Source organism: Pan paniscus, chromosome 9 (assembly GCF_029289425.2).
Source record: "Pan paniscus chromosome 9, NHGRI_mPanPan1-v2.0_pri, whole genome shotgun sequence".
Taxonomy (NCBI): domain Eukaryota; kingdom Metazoa; phylum Chordata; class Mammalia; order Primates; family Hominidae; genus Pan; species Pan paniscus.
The window spans coordinates 8,435,092-8,456,489 of NC_073258.2; the positions used below are offsets into that span (position 1 = coordinate 8,435,092).

General features: G+C 40.7%; 1 protein-coding gene and 1 pseudogene across 1 annotated transcript; one reads left to right on the forward strand and one right to left on the reverse strand.

Annotated features, from left to right (window-relative positions):
* Nucleotides 1–1,962: 1,962 nt before the first annotated feature.
* LOC100989488 (olfactory receptor 56A4) lies at nucleotides 1,963–9,458 on the reverse strand. The gene is made up of 3 exons (XM_057299082.2): nucleotides 9,430–9,458; nucleotides 8,760–8,915; nucleotides 1,963–5,537 (listed from the first exon to the last, which is right to left on the reverse strand). Exon 3 carries the CDS (start codon nucleotides 5,499–5,501, stop codon nucleotides 4,560–4,562), a length of 942 nt encoding a protein of 313 aa, XP_057155065.2. The 5' UTR covers nucleotides 5,502–5,537; nucleotides 8,760–8,915; nucleotides 9,430–9,458; the 3' UTR covers nucleotides 1,963–4,559.
* A 10,035-nt stretch (nucleotides 9,459–19,493) lies between these two features.
* Nucleotides 19,494–19,612, forward strand: LOC112441311 (5S ribosomal RNA; annotated as a pseudogene).
* Nucleotides 19,613–21,398: the final 1,786 nt, after the last annotated feature.

Consider the following 21,398-nt stretch of genomic DNA (forward strand, 5'->3'; position numbering starts at 1 on the left):
CCTCCCCACAGCCCACCAGGGCTAAGGCTATTTTAGGCATCTGAACCTAGAGCATAGGCCTATTCTTCAGGGAGGCATGGGTAGAAAACACAGAAGATAAAATCCAATATTGGGATAGTGATTAACAGGAAGAAAATTGAGGAAACATCACGGAGACTTGAGGCATTACAAATAAAAATTAAAATCTTATATACTTGAAAAACAAATATTTCTAGACTTAGGAGAGAGAGAGCTTCATTTCAGACTTTAGGTATACTCTTAGGAAAATTATGTTTAAATGAGAACTACACAGTATCCATAAACCGGGGTCATTTTATTATAGCCAGTATACAAAAATGGGCTATAAAGCCTAACATATTACAGACATATCATTTCCCTATTACCTACATCACAATGGTTTCAAAATTGGAATGGGCAAGTGGAATATTTGTTATTAATGATAAGAGCATGAAAATCCAACTCACTCACTGGACAGGTATAAGATTTGTCCAAATGTGTGTGACAGTGAAGGAAAAATGCCTTGGAAAGCCTCTCGGTACCAGCAATAGGAGTGAGGGAACTGGAGAGGATGCTGAGACACAATCCTCTGTCTCACCTCACAAGTCTGGGCTCCAAGAATGAGATGGTGGGATGACAATTGTGTTGCAGACAATGGTGCATAACTGGGTGAGATTTTACCTATGTCACTTTGAACTTCTCTCTCTGTCTTCCAAAGGAAACCTTGGGTTGGGTATCAGCTCACCTCCTCTGGCCAAGCTATGACTGACCATAAATAATGCCCGAGGATAGAGATGGTTTCATTACACACTACCTGTTACCCTTCCAACCCTACCACCTCTTCCTAGAGAAAAGAAAAGATCCCAGGGAGACTCCTGCTACAGTCTGATTTATGTATTGTCTGTGTGCCTGAATCAGAGGCCCTCACTTAGAAAGAGTCTAAATTAGGAAGGATAATAAAGCAAAAAAAGGGGAAATTATGATAGAAGGGAGAGCGGCAGACAAAAGTGATAACACCAAGGAAAGGGACTGTCACTCTTTTCTATTGAAAATATTTCAGAAGCAGCGAGTAATAACCGAACAGTTTTTCTCAGGTGAAGTGCCAAGTGACACCTGATTTTGAGAGAAGTTGCAGAAGTTATTCTACCCCAAGAAGAAAAGTTGGACTAAGATAAGAACCCAATTGGACACTCTGGAGAAAATATGTAATACAGCATTTATGGACTCTGTTTGTTTCATTTGCTATTTTATAGGTAAACTGAGAGTGAGGATTCTTAACACTGCTTTGAGCAGGGATTGCAAAGCAGTCAAGCCTCTGCACACTGTGTGGTCATGAATTACAAAGATAATTTACCAAGACAGCTGCTTGGACATGGTGAAAACAGTTTCCTATTTTATGATTATTGTGTCATGCTCTCTCAAACATACAAGATGGGATTGTTGGTACAATTTGGAGGGGCAAGTGGCATTGGAAGCCTGGTAGCCTTAAAGAATGTGAGCACTGGAGTGGTATTATAGCCACATATCTTCAATGGCTGTCCCTACGTGTTTCCGAAGGGATGCTTGTGGAGAGCCTCGTGGTGCTCCCAGACTGAAATGGATATAAATAGGCTATGTTCAACTAAAGGTCTTATGGGGCACCCAATAGTTTGGAGTTCCTACCTGATAACCCTCACATAAGCAAGATAACTTCTCAAGAAAATAAACTAGTGACAAAAATAACTAGAGGGAAAGAGGAGGACTCAAATTCCATGGATACCTTACGCCCCAAGGTAAATAAGGTGTGCAATAACGGTCAGCCTATTATTCAGAGGGCAGCAGGGGAAGCAGCATGCTTGGGGAAATAATAATAATGATAAATCATTCAATATGTATATAATTTAATGTGTATATACTTACTGTACAAAAACTTTTATTAATTCACTCTTTGAAAAAACAATAAAAAATAAATTAACACCATTTTCAAGGTAATTAAGCCAGAATTTATGAGTTTAACCAAAGTTCACAAAATCGGAGTACACAAATTTAGCCAAATTATTTTATCTGAGAATAAAATTCCAGTTCTCCAGACTGTCTCAATCCTAATGGTCTTCACTATATAGAGGTTCATTTTGTGCTGGCTAAAAATAAGGCTCTCTGTTAGGTGCTATAAGGACATATAATAGTATAAGATTTTATTGTTGTTTCCAAGTAGTTATTAAAGAAAATGAGAGATGAGAGATCACTTATAAAATGTTCTACAGATTTTGTTCAACACATTTTTATTTTAAATTTATCTGTATGTATAAGAGACAGTAAAAGTAGCCATGCAGAATTTTAAAGATGAATCAAATACTCTCAACCTAAAAGAAGCTTATGACAGTGTCAGAGAAAGAAATACAGCCACACAAGACGCAAGAATAATGATTCCAGTCGGGAGGATCAGGGAAGGAAGACCTACTGTGGGAGATGGCATTTGAATTCAACCTGGTAGGAAGGAAACAACAGGTGCTGGAGAGGATGTGGAGAAACAGGAACACTTTTACACTGTTGGTGGGACTGTAAACTAGTTCAACCATTGTGGAAGTCAGTGTGGCGATTCCTCAGGGATCTAGAACTAGAAATACCATTTGACCCAGCCATCCCATTACTGGGTACATACCCAAAGGATTATAAATCATGCTGCTCTAAAGACACATGCACATGTATGTTTATTGCGGCACTATTCACAATAGCAAAACCAAGCCAAATGTCCAACAATGGTAGACTGGATTAAGAAAATGTGGCACATATACACCATGGAATACTAGGCAGCCATAAAAAATGATGAGTTCATGTCCTTTGTAGGGACATGGATGAAGCTGGAAACCATCATTCTCAGCAAACTATCACAAGGACAAAAAACCAAACACCGCATTTTCTCACTCATAGGTGGGAGTTGAACAATGACAACACATGGACACAGGAAGGGGAACATCACACACTGGGGACTGTTGTGGGTTGGGGGGAGTGGGGAGGGATAGCATTAGGAGATATACCTAATGTTAAATGACGAGTTAATGGGTGCAGCACGCCAACATGGCACATGTATACATATGTAACAAACCTGCACATTGTGCACATGTACCCTAAAACTTAAAACATAATAAAAAAATAAAAATAAAAAAACCTGGAAGGAAAGATGGGGTTTGGCAAATGGTGATAATGGTAAAAGAAGGCTGATGTGAGAAACATCAAATGATTGAAGAGAGAGAGCAAAATGGGAATAAGTAATTTTCAAGAAATAATGAGCAGCTCATTTTGGCTACAGTGGCAGAGAAAACAAAGTTTAAGATAAGTCGAAAGTATATTAGGGCTAGAATATAGCAGGTCTGTAATAAAAAATGCTGTAACATATTAAACATTTTAAACACTGTAGAGATATTTATTTTAATGCAAGTCATTCAGCAAAGATAAGCTTCAGTACAAATGGAAGTAGGATAGTCCAGTTGGGACAGTTGTCAAACGATGCCTGGACAAATGATGGACTTGAAATCTGAATTTGCATCCCCAAAAGAGACAGATTAAGACTGTTTATATTCCTTGGAGATACTGAACTGTGTGGCATCATTAAGAAGGAAATGCCAAAATAGTAGAATACACTATTCTGTGAAAAACAAACCTAGAACTTTCATGTCTGGGAAACTGTTGGCAGCTTTGCCAGCCACAGCTCAGGAGGGAGGATGCAGCAAACAGCATCAGAGGGAATGAACAGGATGGCTCATTTGTGCCTAGGATGGGGACTTCAAGGTGAGATAGGAACTAGGATTATAACAACATGAAGATGAAGATGATGAAGAAAAGAACATACAGCACTTCAAACAGTACAACTCCTCCCCAACCTAAAAATCCTAAAACTTTATCAACCTCATTTACAAACCAAAAACTGAAGAAAGAAAATCTAAGTAGAGAGAAAGAATAGAAAACGCTGCCCTCAGAGAGGTGGTACAGACTGAATATCTTAATTGGGTCTAGGAGAATTTTAGGAGCCAGTGAATAGCACATCTGCCTCAGGTGCCATGGAAGAGAGTTGGGGTATTCAGGGCAAGGCACTCAACCCCAAGTTGTTCCAGGGTGGACATCTGGACTTAACCCAAGCCATGCCTTCATCGCACCCAAGCCAGGTAGCCGTCTGCCAGGCTGAATCAGAGACAGGGAAGGAATCATTGTCATTTGCAAATCAGAAGACAGGCTGATCTTTTTAAGGGCATTATATAAAGTTTGTTTCTTTAGTGGTCAAACACTTCCAGTCTAATACAGCTCCATTTGTCAAAGTCTTGGCAAGATTCTTTGTTGCAGATTAGATCAGGAAAAATTCCAAAGTAACCATAGAATCCAGAAAAGGGAGGTTTCCTTTCAAGCAACAGAAAACAAAGATTCACAAATAAATGTGTTCATTGTTGCCTGAGATATTGAGAACAGAAGAATCTGAACTCAGGCAGGATTTAAAGTGAAATTTCCTTTCCAACATAAAATTAATTCCCTATTTCCCAATTTTCACTAACAATTAACAACTCTAAAGGTGGATCTAATCCTTTTTATTCTTACAACCTCTTCAGCAGGTTTTGGATTCCCTGCTTGATCTCCTTGGTTCTCACACCATAAACAATGGGGTTCAGAGCTGGGGGAATGAGGTGGTGCAGGATGTTGAGCAGGATGGGGACATCTGGAGGAATTCTCTTCCTGGCCAGGTTAGTGATGACCAGAACCAGCAGGACTGTGCTGAAGAAGAGGATGAGGATGAAGTGGGAACCACACGTGCTCAAGGCCTTGGCCACAACACCCTCGGCCTTGATCCTTAGCACAACTTTCAATATAAAAGAATAGGAGATAACAATAAGGATAAGATCAGAGCCCAACAGAGTCCAGCCTGCCACAAACTGGTAGAGCTGATTGAAAGTGATGTCATCACAAGAGAGTTTGGACACAGACAGGTTAGTGCAGATGCAGTTCTTGATTATGTTTCCTGCACAGTATCTGAGCCTGGCAGAAAGCATGGGAACAGGAAGAGAAACAAAGGCATTCCGGGCTATAACAAAGACCACGGCCCTAGCCACAAACTGGTCAGTGATGATAGACGGGTATCTCAATGGATGGCAGATGGCCACATAACGGTCATAGGCCATGACCATGAACGTGCAGGACTCCATGGTCAAAAAACTGTTCATGATGAACATCTGGAGGAAGCAGGCTGGGAAGCTGATCGACCTGAGGTCAAACCAGAAGATGGCCAGGACCTTGGGGATGACGGTGAGGCAGAGCATGATGTCCAGCAGGGAGAGGAGGCTGAGCAGGTAGTACAGGGGCTGGTGCAGAGAGGCCTCCAGCTGGATGGTGATCAGGAGGGTGGTGTTAGCTCCCATGGCCAGGAGGAAGAGAAGGCTGAGGGGCAGAGACAACCAGTGCTGCCAGCTCTGGAAGTTGGGGAAGCAGATGAGGAGGAATTCAGAGACTGGGACAGTGGAGTCATTGCTGGGAGATGCCATGTAAAGTTTCCTGATCAATCTGGAGACCCAGAGTACCTTAAAATGTAGTAGAGAAGTACAGAAACATAAAAAGTACGTTCTAGACGTAGTAGAGTGTGGGTTTCCACTGAGGCCCTGTATCTGTCCCAATAAAGTTTTTAAAATCACTGTCATCATCCTCCCTTATATTTAACCAAGTATGTATCATATGCCAGCCACAATGTTTTATATTCATTATCTCATTTCATCCTTTTAAAAAATACTAAGGAGTAATTAATATTGTTATCCTAATGTCACAGGTAATAAAATAGAGATAAGAGAAAATTGTAAGAAGAATCTTCTACCACCACGCAGTTTAAAAACCAGCAATCACAAGTATCATTTATTGTTGTGCATTTATATGATTTCAGTACACTTTACTAATATTTACTTTACAATGATTTTCATTCATTCATTCATTTCTCAACCCACTTATTCCAGTTCAAGGTTACAGGTGGGCCAAGCTTATCCCAGCAGCTTTGGGTTGGTTCCCAAAAGCTCAGGGAACCAGGACGCCATTGCATTACAGGGAGCACTCACACACACAACCACTCAGTCACACTGGGACAATTTAGACTTAAACAGTACATCGTTGGGATGTAGAAGGAAACTAGAGTACCTGGAATAAACTCAGGCAGACATGGAGAGAACATGCAAACACCACACAGACAGTGGCCCCCGCCTGAAATCCATTTTTTTTCCTTGTCAGTGTTATAATGACACAACGTTGTATGAAATGATGTTACATGAGGACCTGCTATAATCAAATGAGCTGAAGTTCACCAAAGATGGAATAGAAGTCAGAGAGTGAGTTTTAGGCAAGTAAATATATGCAAGAACCCACTTACCTGGTAAGTAAAATTACCTATTCTTCCTTGTGACCAGGATCCAATTATCCTTAGCATATGTAATCTACATTCTGTAAACTCATCTGCTTTGATTACAGCTGTTTCTTTTGTGGGGTATCATTTGTTTTCCCTGACTACTAAACAAAGAGAAAGAGGCCAAATACTAAGAAGGGTAACAGCAATGACTGTCACAGTCAAAGAGGCAGAATGTAGCCAGGGAGTCATTGCAGGATAAGAGAGGGAGCCTAGCTTTGGGAGGCCAAGGGAGGCAGATCATGAGGTCAGGAGTTCAAGACCAGCCTGGCCAACATAATGAAACCTCGTCTCTATTAAAAATACAAAAATTAGCTGGGTGTGGTGGTGCATGCCTGTAATCCCAGCTACTTGGGAGGCTGAGACAGAATTGCTTGAACCGGACCTGGGGGGCGGAGGTTGCAGTGAGCCGAGATCACGCCACTGCACTCCTGCCTGGCAACAAAATGAGACTCCGTCTCAGAAAAAAAAGAAAAAAGAGAGGGAGATTAGGAAGTGTGTAATCAGCATAGCTACAATGACTGATCTTTCACCCCTGTCCCATCTGACAGGTCTTCTGTAAGAGGATTGAGGTGTGCATGAGAAGATATTAGAAGACTTTAGCTGCCAGAGAAGATAATGTAAGTATTTATTTAATCCAAGAACTTTCACCTCGAATATTCCAGACTTTCTAAACATAAATTATACAATATACATTATTAAAAAAAATTTACCCATTGTAGGGCCTTAAAACAAACCAAGAATTCAGGAGTTAAAACTGGAATAGGCACAATTATGTATCAGTTCTGCCCTGCATTTCAATATCTGATTAGGAAAATGACTCTCAGTGTGAATTTGAGAAATCAGATTGAACTAATTCACCTTATCTGTAAAGCCTTCTCCTTTCCAATAATCTCAAGTATAGCTACTCTGAATGGCTTAATCTATTTGAACAAGTGAGAAAATAGTGTTTTCTTAGTTCCTCGTCAGAATGCTAAAGACAGCAGTACATTGCATAGATTAAGCAAAAACCATTATCTTTTGAGAGCTTACCTAATTAATAGAGAAAATTGACTTGCAAACATTTATAATGCAGTATAGTTGTGGCTCTAATAATGACAATCATAAAATAAGGAGACAATATTTCACATAATGAAGCAGTGTAATGTGGTTTAAAAGTTAGCCTCAAGCAGAAACAAATGACAATTCTGGCTCTTATGCTGATCGTGTAAACCTAAAAGCTATTTCAATTCCATATTGCCCAGTTTTCTCACAAATGAAATAGAATAAATGATACGTAACTTTAGGTGTTATTGTGGGAGGGGAAAGGGGCTGTCATATTCTGAAGTTCTGTTAGGTCAAAAGATGCAACAAGCTAAGAGCATCAAAGGACAAAAAAAAATGAGGTAACATTTCATGGGGGAGAATAAAGACTGTCCTTTTAGGCAAAGGTAAGAACAAAAAAACCTGCCTTCATGGATGTTAAGTAATGACTAGTAATTAGGCATTAGGGGCTACTGCATCCCAAGTTCTTTGGGGAAAAGGAGGCGGGAGAGTAGAGTATCAAAAGATGTTCAAAGGGAAGCAGTGGCAGCCTTGAGAGGATCCTTAGAAGTCTGTCTGATGGTAGGCATTGTCACGTACATTGTAGGAAATCACAGAATATTTGAAAAGGAACGTGATATGCAATAGATGGTGTCTTAGACCACTTTAACCGCTAAAACAAAATACCATAAACTGGGTGGCTTATAAACAACAAACATTCAAATCTTGTAGTTCTGGAAGCTAAGAAGTATAAGATCAAAGTGCCAGCAGATTCCGTGTCTGGCTAGAGCTCATTTCTTAGTTCAGAGGTGGCACCTTCTCATTGTGTCCTAACATGGTGAAAGGGGCTAGCTAGCTCTCTACCATCTCTTTTATACAGGTATCAGTCTCAACCATAAGCCCTCATAATTTAATTATCTCACAAAGTTTCCACTTTCTAATACCATCGTCTTGGAGGTGGGAGGGAGGTTACAATTTCAACATATGAATTTTCCGAGAACACAAACACTGAGACCATGGCAGATATGTCAAAGGGGAATCGCGGAAGGTAGGGAGGCTTTTTGGAGAGTCCCAAATAGTTCAAAGGAAAAGTGATTAAGATCTGAACAAAAGTAATAACCATGTAAATGGAGAAGAAAGAGTAATTTTGAGGGGTGAGGAGGGCTACAACAAAATTCAGTGTAAGAAAGATTAAGGAGACAGAGAAAGGCTGCAGTCAGGAATGCCTCCCAGATTTTTTAACAAATACAGGAAGACATATGTTCTTTTGGACTTCCAGTAGCACTGATAGATTCTTCCAGGTAATAATATATTTTCAGCTTTGTTTCATAGTTACCTTGTAATTCCTTAATAGCTGGAATGATTTTTCCTCCCTCTGAATTTTCCTTAGTGAAATTGAGGCCTCCTAATCTGAGAAATGAAGAATTGTTGACCATCTGGGGCATTGTTTTCGATCTTCAGTATGCCAACTCCATCAATTCATACTCCTAGACTGATATTCACAAAGGAGTGGTCATTGTGGTTATTCATTCTAGGTGTCAATGAGCAAAACATGGTCTCTGACCATGAGTCATTAACAGTCTGGAAAAGTCAGACAGATTCTGAACTAACCAAAATGGCAATGGAAGATTTGAGCCCAGCTATGATTGCCTAGAAGAAGCAGTCACCTAGGTTCATAGATGAATTTAGGGAAGAAAGGAAGATTATGACCTAGCTAGGCACAGAGCCTTGACCTCATAGCTATGATATAGTTAGGAGTCTTTGAGCCTACAGAAGTTTTGAGTCTACAAGCCATGAAATGACTTAGCCTCAGCTCTGAAGGAAATCACAGCCATAGGTCAGTAACACTTGTACCAGAACCTAAGTACTGTGGCAAGGTTGTCATCTACTACACTAGGCCTTATTGAGAGAGTTCTATATCCTTTTCACACCAGGCTCCTGGATTCCCCCTCCACTCATCAGCATCCTCTTCCTCATAATTTCCTTGGCCCCACCTTGAGACTCACCAAATTCAGAAGGCTGTACTGCTGCTATTTCTTGCTGTTTTCTACAGGAGCTGCAGAGGCTGATTTTATGGACCCTGACTCCACTAGTCCCTTCCCTCCACACTACTCACAAGAGTTAGTGCCATTATCAGGCACCTGGATCCTGGGGCCCTGTGGTCCATGTCCCAGGAGAGTATGTTGCGAAAGGTGTTCAGCATTGGGAGTAGAGTGAGGGTGAAAGAGTTCAAAGGCACTTGGGAAGTCTAATTAACGAAAATGGCATTCATCTAGGTAAAATAAGCCAGACACAGAAAGAAAAATATTGCATAATTTCACATTATGTGTGAAACCTTAAAAAGTCAAATTCACAGAAGCAAAGAGTAGATTGGTGGTTACCAAGGGGCAGGGAGAGAAGGAAATGGAGAGATATTTGTCAAAGGATATAAAATTTCTGTTACAAGTATGAATAAGTTCTAGAGATCTAATGTGAAGTGTGGGGATGGGAATAATATTTTATCATATGGTTAAAATTTGCTAAGACAATAGATCTTAAGACTTGCCACCACAAGAAAAGGTAACGATGTAAAGCAATGGATGTGCTAATTAGTGTGACTGTAGTATTCAGTGTGATGCACTCTAAGTGTATCAAAACATCACTTTGTACACTTTATATATAATTTTATTTTAAAAATAAGAAAGGAAAGATAGGAAGAAAGGAGGGAAGAGAAAGAAAAAGAAAAAGAAATCCTAGAAAAAAAAAGTGTAAGGAAACTGAGTGATGGGAATTCTTTCAGGATAATTTCTCTGAATACACCAGTAAGGAAGAAACTGAATCAGGCTATCCTCAGCACTGTAACTCTAGAGGGAAGTACTAGAGGAACATTCCCACCAATGAAAGGAGCATGGACTGTGGCCAGTTGAGGGGAGCAGAGAGTGCTTTTCCTGTGAACCTTTCTCATGCAGTGGGAGTATCAGTGGTCTGGACCCCATAGATCCCTGGGAGTGGCCCTCTTCATGCTCATGGTGTCATGTCCAAGATTTTATCTTCATGGCTTTTCTTTGTCTAAACTTTTTGTTTCGTAAGTGTGGTTTCGGACAATGCAATTGTTAACAATACTCACTTTCCATAGAGCAATGCCTGGCATTGCTTCCTTGAAAAAACAAATGGAATGGTCACCAGAACAGTCACCACTCATGCACAATAGGACCTAGAATATAGGCTCTCCTGAAGAATATTCAGGATCATGTGGGCTTTGGGCATAAGAATCTTAGAGAGAGAAGAACAAGTCTTTTTCTAGGACTCATGGTTTCCTCCCCACAACTGCTGAGAAGGAGACATTAGGGCAAAAATGTAAATGGAATATAATCCCACTCCTTACATACAGTAACTCTGGCCGCATCTCTATCTTGCTATGTAGGTGTCTGAGGTAAAGCTCCAAGGACAATGGAAGCATCAAATAAAGTTAGTAGACATGCTAAATGAAGAAAACTATTTCATGAGTGAATAATTGCTCAAGGAAATGTATATTGCTAAGAGCATGCAGTTTAAACTGTGCAAAATATTCTTATCCTCAGAATTTCTTATAAATAAATAATTCCTCTCCACTCTCAGATCATGGGAAGGTTGGGAAGAGAAAATGTGATGCTTTTGTTCGAATGCTTGTTTTACCACTTTCTGGCCACTTCTACTTGGGCAATGTTAGAGACTCTCAGAACCACAATTTCCTCATCTGAAATATGAGGATAATGAACCTTTCAATACATGGTAGTTGCGAGGATAAAATTCAATTTATTTTTTCATTTAACAAACATTAATCTTGACTCTATAATTTACTAAGCCCTATACTACATGTTATAAATGCAGTACAACAAAGAATCATTCCTGCCATCTTAGAGGGAGACCAAAATGTAACATATAATTACACCAAGGATTGTATTATCCTGTATTTATATCCTGTATATATCCTGTATGTATTTATCATAATAAATCTTCATTGAGATATTAATGGGTCATGTTATTCTGATTATTACCTGTTATTTCATCTAATCCTAATATTAACCAAATGAGAGATATATTATTGTAATCCACAATTTACTGATGTAGAATCTAAGTAATGCATGTTGTGAGTTGAATTGTACCCCTAATGAAGATATGTTGAAGTCCTAACCCCTAGCATCTGTTAATGTAATCTTATTTGGAAACAGGGTCTTTGCAGATGTAATAAACTTAAAAGTCACCAGTTAACACAAAGACTGATACATTTCCAGTTCAACCACATCCTGAGAGTATTTACCAAGATCCCATCAGACTCTGTCATTGATTTTTCTTTCCTCATGCCAGGAAATTGCCAAATTTTTGCTCCATTTCATACTGATTTCTTCTAGATTGGCAAAAGTCTTCAGAACAAATGAAGCTGTAAATCCAGGGTTTCTCTCTCTCGGTTTTTACCTGCTCCAAAATTTTGATTTTTCCTTCTTAACTCTTCAGTGCTTTTACAAATATGTTTATGTTTGATTAATTCAAGCAGCTTTTATAGTGATTATTTAGCTGGATAAAAATCTGATTATTGACAAGTATTTTACATGTGTATTCAAATTTAATATATTCAATTCAATATATTTCAATTTATTTGAGTTACACACACATACGTGTGAGCACATGCACACACACACACAATACATTATATATTTCCACAGACTTCTGATGTCTATTGCTGTTAAGAATTGTATTGTCTGTCAAATTGCCGCTCCTCTATAGGTAATGTACTATTTATCCGGCTCTATTCAGAACTTTTTGTCTTTGGGGTTTTGAATGTTAGTAAATGAGTCTAGATTTATTTTAAAAGTTATTCTCTTTATGATTAATTAAGCTCCTGAATCTGAAGATAATTCAGCCATTATCCCTTTGAATGTTTCTCCTCCTCCCTATTTTCTACATTCTTCTGTGCAAATCCAGTTCCATCTATATTGAACCTTCTTTTTAAATTCTCTTTATCTTTTAACCTCTATTTCCCATTCCATTCTCTTTCAAATTGTATTGGTTTCAGATTAAGCTCTTCAACTTTAGCTCCATTTTATCAGTTCTCAACTAAGCTATATCCATCTTTTGTAATCTGTCTTAATGTCAGTGATTACATTTTTTAGATATTCTAGAAGTCATAGGTGTTTTTTAAAAAAAATACCTGGTTTTCCAATAAATTAGGACTTCTTTCTCATGCTTTTTTACTCCATCTTTAATTTATTTGACCATTTTAAACATAGCTATGTTATATATAACTTGTGACTGATAATCCTGTTTTCCAAAATTCTGATATCTAATTCTACTGACTCTTGCTCATGCCGACTTTGTAATTTTGAAATGCTAGCTTATGATCAACAAAGCTATTTCTGTTAGATCTCTTAGGATCACCCTAAATACACTGCTATGGTTTGAATGTTTGGGTCCTCTTCAAAAGGTACATTGAAACTCAATCCCTACCTAATACAAAAGTATTAAGAGGTGTAGCCTTTGGGAGGTGATTAGGGCATGAGAGATATTCCCTCATTAGGATTAGTGCTTTTATAAAAGAGCTAGAGGAAACTAGCTAGGTCGTTTTTGCCTCCTTTTGCAGTTTCACCATGTTAGAACAGTGTTAAAAGTATCATCTTAAAAGCAGAGACCAGGCTCCCATCAGACATTGAAATTGCCAGTATCTTGATCTTGGACTTCCTACCCATCAGAAGTGTGAGAAAGAAATTGTTATTCTTTGCAGATTACCCAGCCTCAGGTAGTTTGTCATAGCAGCATGAACAATCTCAGACAGACATTTCATACTAATTTCTCCCCTTGGGATTCCCCAGACCATATATTATAAATATCAAATCATAGCTACCTGAGGGATTTTTTTATTCTTTCTAATGCCTAGTTCAAGACAGAAATGTGTGTGTGTGTGTGTGTGTGTGTGCACGTGAATGTGTGAGTGGTTTCTTTTGTCTGCCCCTTCATTAAAAGTACTGATCCCTGGTACTGTGAGTATCTGGGTGCCTTAATTTTATCTCCTCCCCTTGTGAGTATTCAAATTCTTATTTTCTGTATGTGTATAACCACTTAAAATGTGTTTGTGTTTTAAGCTGTGTTATTATAAAAGAGTCAGAAAGTTAGAAAGTTAAAATGCAAACCCCTTTGTGTAGAAACTAATAAATGCTCCTATCACAGCCATAAATACAATGTCTATCAGTCTTATTACATCTCTCATCACTTTTTGATCACTAACTAGCAAATTACTTTCTTGCAAACGTAACTGTGCTTTTGAGAGGAGATTTATTATATATATATATATATTTTTTTTTTTATTTAACAGCTGGGGAATTTTTCATGCTGCATAGTCTGCCATGAAAAGGAAGTCAGGAATGCTCTTTATATGGAGGGCAGCACTCATATACTAATGTAATGGATGGAATAAACCTTCAGTGTGAGACATTGGAAAATGTTCTTAAATAATAAATTTTTGCATTTTAAACCCTTGTTAGCTCTGTTCATGCAATTTTTCTCTCTTTCTCTGGATCAAGCTGGACAGGTAATGAATCTAGATACCTGTATTTTATCTGCCTCAGTTCAAAACATGTCCTGACATTATCCAGAGCATTCAATTTATCCTGAAAGTACAATCATGTGGCAAATGACACATGATGGCATTTTAATCAATGACAATGTTATGGGATCTTTGGGGTGTCGCTTTTATGGCTAGAAACTTCTGGCCAGTGGTGCCTTTGCCTGAGTTTTGCCTGGGCCCACTCGGCTCATTCTGTCCATCTGGCCTGGCAGGTTACACTCAACTCATGCTACCAGCCTGGATCCCACACCTCCAAGGGAGACTGGAGTCAGGCACAGAGCAGTGAGGGGTGGGTGTGAGCGAGCATGGGGTCTGGCCACTCTGCAGTCAGACATGCCAGCTGCTGCCACGGGCAGACAGATTCAGGTGCCAGGATGGGCACCAGCTCTCTATGTGGCTGCAGCTGGACTAGGCACACTGCAAGCAGCTTCCCCGGCTGGCACCAGGGAATGTGGTGGTGCCCAGAAGCTTGGAGACACCAGGAACCATAGGGCCCCAAAGAGGGAGTCACAGCCCTGGCTCAGGGAGCTCCCAGGTCTGGGCTCCGAAAGGGCTGTAGCTCCTCTCTTCACCTGCAATGTGGTGAGCAAGGAGCATGTTTCAGCCCTGTTTCTGTTACAGCAACTCTTTTAGCCTTGCCATTCAGCAGGTCCCGAGATTTTGTCCTGTGACCAGGAAGAATGAAGTATACAGACAAGCAGAGGTTGAGCAAGATGAAGAGGAGCTTTACTGAGCAATAGAACAGCTCAGAGAAGACCTGAAGTGGGCAGTTCCTGTCTGTAGCCAGGGTGTCCTCACAAGTGTTTAGCTTCTAGCAGACAGGGTAGCTCCTTTCTGCAGATAGGTCATGCCAACAAATTGTCAGTTGTCAGCAGAGAAAGCAGTTCCTCTCTGCACCTGGTCATCCCAGCAAGTGTTCAGTTATCAGCAGAGAGGGTAGCTCCTCAGCTGATCATCCTGTTGTCTGCAGCTCTCAGCAGAGAGGAGACATAGAGTGTGTGGCTCCTCTCTGCAGGCAGGTCATCCCATTGTCTGCAGTTCTTAGGGGAGAGGGTAGCTCCTCCCTGCAGCTGGTCATCTCATTATCTCTCGATCCTCTTCTCTGCTCTGGCTGATCCAGGGCTTTTATGGGCCTTATAGGAGAGGAAGTGTGCATGACTGGTCCATGGGCAGCAGGGGGCAAGCCCAGAAAAGGCACCACAAGTCCTCACCCCAGTCCATCTGCCTCCTGCCGCCATCCATGGTGCTCAGGCTAATTGCACCAAGGGGCACCTTTAGGCCACTGCCAAGCCACCCTCAGCACCTCCCTCAGCTTTCCTCCAACACTTGTCAGTGCCCAAAGTCCAGGGCAGCCAAGGTGGCAGGGCCTGAGCATGTGCACACCAGCTGGGCTGTGATAGCGCTCAAGCTCAGCCCCAACTCTGCTCTGAGATCTGAGTAGGTGCTGGGAGTGTGGAGAGGCCATGCAGCAGGAGCAGGCACCTCTGAGCCTGCAAGGGCAGAGGGTGCCCTTCCTGAGCCCCCAAGAGTGCAGAAAGGCCCAGGTCTACAGCCCCAACTTGGGTGGCTGCATCTGTGCCCAAGGGTGTGGGACTCCTGCCCAAGAGCACAGGGAGGTCCAGGTCCACAGCTCTGATTTGGGCAGCTGCAGCCATGCCTGGGAGGGTGGGGCTGCTGCCTGCTCCTGGCTCCCATCAGCTCCGTGGAGCATGCAGCCTCAGCCACATCCCCTCACAGCCTGTGGCAGGGGCTCCAGGCCCTTGCTGGGCACAGGCTGGCATTGAAGGCAGGGGTGACATCTCCACAAGCTCTCGCTGTGGTCCTGATGGTCAAGGGCAGCCCAGAACTCCCCCTTGCCCAGCTCGTGGCCCTGCAGGGGGAGGCAGTTGTGGGGGGGGATCCTCCAGGAGCAGATCATGGGCCCCAGGCCCAGCTGTTGGGAGTGTCAGACCTGGCAGTCACCCTGATGTGGGGTGGAATCTGGGGACACTGCCCCAGGTAGCCCTGCACAGAGCATCTTCCTGAGGTGCAGGAACCCAGTGCCCTCAGCAGGGTGGGCATGGCACCCTGAGTTTTGCTTGGGCCCACTCGGCTGTGCAGTCCAGGAACCTAGGGATCAACCCACTCTGTCTTCTGCTTCTGGCACATGTGTGCACCATCAGAGAGCCTAATAATGAAACAAAAACCTGCGGCTGATGCCCAAGCACACGTCTGGGGGTTTGGAAATCATTCTACCCCACTCATCATAGCTTGTGCCCATGTGCACCATCAGAGAGCCTAAAGACAGGCCAGCATTGTCTGCCACCACCGGCACCCACCTATATGTGCTACCTGGGGGCCTAAGGACTTGCCTTCCCAGCCTGTCACCAACACTCCCAGCAACCTGTGCATGCCACCTGGAAGCAGACGGAAGCCCTGCAATAACTGCTACCACTGCCAACACAATGCATGCTACCCAGAGGCCCAAGGATCAGCACAAACACCTGGCCCACCACTGCCACTACCAGTACCCAAACAAGCTGCCTGAAGGTTTAAGAATCAGCCCATCTCAACTTGCTAACACCAGAGTCCATGTATGCTGCCTACTGGCCCAAAGACAGGAAAACACAGCCCACTACTGCCACCACTGATGCTCAAAGCCCAGCACATCTGACATCATTGTCCCCAGCAAAGCCTGAAGTCTACAATAACAACCACAGCCTAAGCCACTGAGAAAAAACACAAAAACTAATGACACTATGATATAGTTTGGATCTGTGTCCCCACCCAAATCTCATGTTAAATTGTAATCCTTAATGTTGAAGGTAGGTCCTGGTGGGAGACGATTGACTCACGGGGGTGCTTTCCAAGAATGGTTTAACACCATCCTCCGGGTGCTGCTCTCATAATAGTCAATAGTTATCATAAGATCTGTTTGTTTAAAAGTATGTAGCATCTTCTCCCTGTTTCTTGGTCATGTTCCTTCCATGTAAGATATCTGCTCCTTCTTTGCCTTCCTCCATAAGTAAAAGCTCCCTGAGTCCTCACCAGAAGCAGATGCTGTTATGCTTCCTGTACAGCTGTGTAACTATGAGCTAATTGGTACCAAAGAGTGAGGCATTTTGATAAAGATACCTGAAAATGTGGAAGCAACTTGGGAACCGGGTAATGAACAGATGTTGGAAGAATGTGGAGGGCTCAGAAGACAAGAAGACGAGGGAAAGTTTGGACCTTCCAAGAGATTTGTTAAATTTTTGTGAGCAAAATGCTGAAAGTACTATGGATAATGAAGTCCAGGCTGAGGAGGTCTCAGATGGAAAAGAGGAATTTATTGGGAACTGGAGTAAAGGTCACCTTTGTTACAGCTTGGCAAAGAGCTTTGTTGGATTGTGCCCCTGTCCAGGAATCTGTGGAACTTTGATCTTGAGAGAGATGACTTAGGGTATGTGGCAGAAAAAATTTCTAAGCAACAAAGCATTCAAGATGCAGCCTATGCTCATATTCATGGGCAAAAAAAAAAAAAAAAAAAAAAAATGACCTGAAACTGGAACTTATATCTAAAAGGGAAGCAGAGCATAAAATTTGAAAAATTTGCAGCCTGGCCATGTGGTAGAAAAGGAAAGCCCATTTTCAGGGAGGCATTCAAGCAGGCTGCAGAAATATGCATAAGTAAAAAGAAACCAAGTGCTAATACCCAAGACAATGGGGAAAAAAATCTCAAAGGCATTTCAGAGACCTTCACAGTAGCCCCTTCCATCACAAGTCCAGAAGCCTAGGAGGGAAGAATGGTTTTGTGAGCCAGGCTCAGGGCCCTGCTGCCCTGCACAGCCTGGGGACACTGCTGTCTGCATCCCAGCTGCTCTAGCTCCATCCCTGGTTCAAAGTGGCTCAGGTATAGCTCAGGCCACTGCTTCAGAGAGTGCAATATGGGGTTGGAGCCTCGCATAGTTCCCAGTGGGACACTGCCTAGTGGAGCTGTAAGAACAGGGCCACCATCCTCCAGATTCTGGTATTCTAGGGCTGCCAGCAGCTTGCATCCTGTGCCTGGAAAAGCCATAGGAACTCAATGCCAGCCTGTGAGAACAGTGGGGGCTGAACCCTCCAAAGCCACAGAGGCAGAGCTGTCCAAGGACTTGGGAGCCCACCTCTTGCATCAGTGTGCCCTGGATGTGGAACATGGAGTCAAAGGAGATTATTCTGGAGCTTTAAGACTTAATGACTTCCTTGCTGGGCTTCAGACTTCCATGGGGCCTGTAGCACTTTTCCTTTGGCCAATTTCCCACTGCCTGTACCCCCGTTGTATGATGGAAGTAACTTGTTTTTGATTTTACAGGTTCATAGGTGGAAGGGACTAGCCTCGTCTTAAATGTGACTTTGGACTTTGGACTTTCAAGTTAATGTTGGAATGAGTAAAGACTTTGGGGGACTGTTGGGAAGGCATAATTGTATTTTGCCATGTGAGAAGGACATGAGATTTGCAAGGGGCCAGGGATGGAATGCTATGGTGTGGATTTGTGTCACCGCCCAAATCTCATGTCGAATTGTAATCTCCAATGTTGGAGGTGGGACCTAGTGAGAGGTGATTGAATTATGAGGGTGGTTTCTCATGAATGGTTTAACACCATCCCCCTGGGTGCTGTTCTCATGATAGTAAATATTATCATGAGATATGGTTGTTTAAAAGTGTGTAGCAACTCCCCACTCTCTCTCGGTCCTGCTCTTGCTATGTAAGATGGCTGCTTCTGTTTTGCCTTCCTCCATGAGTAAAATCTCCCTGAAGCCTCACCAGAAGCAGAGGTTGCCATGCTTCCTGTACAGGCTGTGGAACCATGAGCCAATTAAATGTCTTTTTAAAATAAATTATGCAGTCTTAGGTATTTCTTTCCAGCAGTGTAAGAATGGACTAATACTCACTGATTACAACTGAAGAACTCCTAGGTAGACTACACTACTGCAAGCACCCAAAATCAAAGCTAAAGTGCCCTACCCAACTAACACTATAGTTACATGTACACACACACACAAAAATTCTTTCCTTACAAAAGTGAATCTTAAAAAAAATGAAAAAAAGAGACTGTTACACCAAATGTGCAGATACCAACGTAAGGAAGCAAGAAGTGTGAAAAAGCAAGAAAACATGACATCTCCAAAGTAACACAGTAATTCTACAGCAACAGATTCCAATGAAAAAGAAATGTATGAAATGCCTGAAAAAGAATTTCAAATAATATTATTAAAGAAGTTCAGTGAGATACAAGAGAATACAGATAAATAATACAAAAAAAAACCCAGAAAATCAATACAGAATCTAAATGAGAAATTCAACAAAGAGATATCATTAAAAAAAAGAAAAGAAACAGAAAACTTGGAACTGAATAATTCAGTGAAAGAAATAAAAAACACAATAGACTTTCAACAATAGACTAGGTTAAGCAGAAGAAATAACTTCAGAACTTGAAGACAGGCTTTTGAAAATAATTCAGTCAGACCAAAAAATAATAATAATAATTTTTAGTCTATGGCCATACCACCCTGAATGCATCCAATTTCATTGGATCTTGGAAGCTAAGCAGGGTCAGGCCTGGTTAGTACTTGGATGAGAGACCTCCTGGGAATATTGGGTGCTGTAGGAAAAAAAAAAAATTCTGAAAGATGAAGAAACCCTTTGTGATAAATGTGACACCATTAAATGGTCAAATATTCAAATTTTAGGTGTTCTAGAAAGAGAAGAGAGAAGAGATAAGCAAATGCAAATAAAACCTATTTAACAAAGTAATTGCCGAAAACTCTCCAAGTTTCACGAAAGATTTAGACATCTAGACACAGGAAGCTCAAATATTCTCAAATAAATAAAAGCCAAAAAGGTATTCTCCAAGATATATTATAGTTAAACTACTAAAAGTTTAAAACAAAGAAAGAATTCTAAAAATAGCAAGAGAAAAGCATCAAGTCACATCTAAGGGAGCATCTGTCAGATTAAGGGTAGATTTCTCAGCAGAAATCTTACAGGTCAGGAGAGAATAGAATGCTATGTTCAAAATGCTGGAAGAAAAATACTGCTAACCAAGAAACCACCCTCATAATTCAATCACCTCTCACTAGGTCCCACCTCCAACACTGGAGATTACAATTCGACATGAGATTTGGGTGGGGACACAAATCCAAAAAAGGAGGAAAGGATATACAAAACAACTAGGAAACAGTTAACAAAATGGGAGGAATAAGTTCTCATCTGTCAGTAATAACTTTTAATGTAAACAAATTAAATTTCCACTTAAAAGATGTAGACTGGCTGATAAGATTTTTTAATCACCCAACTATGGGCTTCCTACAAGAAACTCACTTCACCTATACAATAAATATAGACTGAAAGTGGAGAGATAGAAAAGATATTTCATGCAAATTGAAACCAAAGGTGGACAGGAGTAACTATACTTATGTCGGATTAAACAGACTTTAAGTCATAAATATTATAGTAAAAAGAGACAGAGAAGGTCATTATATGATGACAAAGGGATCAATTCAGCAAGCAAATATAACAATTATGTGTGTGTGTATATATATATATATGCACTCAACACTGTAGCACCCAGATATATAAAGTAATTATTATTAGGTTGAAAGGGAGGGATACACACCAATACAATAATAGGCAGAGACGCCAACACCCAACTCTCAGCATTAGGCAGATTATCTAGACAGAAAGTCAACAAAGAAAAATTGAGTTCAAATGCACTTTAGACTAAATTGAAATAACACAAAACATTTTATCCGACAGCTGTAGAATATACATTCATCTCATCAGCACAAAGAACATTGTCCAAAATAGAATATGTATTGGGCAACAAAACAAATCTCAACAAATTTTTTAAATCTTCTCAGATCACAGTAGAATAAAACTAAAACTTTGGAAACTGTACAAATAAATGGAAATTAAACAAGCTCCTAAATGATCATTGAGTTAATGAAGAAATTGAGAATAAAATTTTTAAAATTATTGAAACAAATAAAAATGAAAACATAATATACCAAAAACTATGGAATACAGCAAAAGCAGTGCTAGGAGAAATGTTTATAGCAGTAAATGCCTATATCAAAAAAGTAGAAAGATTTCATGTAAACAACCTAATAATGCACCTCAAGAAATTAGAGTAGCAAAAACATGCAAAATCCAAAATTAGTAAAAGAAAACAATAAAAATCAGAATAGAACTTTAAAAAGCCTCAAAAAGACAAAAAATAAAGTGAAAATTTGATTTTTTGAAAAGATAAACAAAATTGGTAAACCTCTAGCTAGACTAATCAAAAGAAAAAGAGAGAAGATGCAAATACAATCAGAAACAAAAAAGAAGATATTACAACTGATACCATAGAAATACAAAATATTATCAGTGACTATTGGGAACTATATACTAACAAA

What these genes read in the sequence shown, in the direction of transcription:
- LOC100989488 (XM_057299082.2), bottom strand. Translation starts at nt 5,501, where the DNA reads ATGGCATCTCCCAGCAATGACTCCACTGTCCCAGTCTCTGAATTCCTC.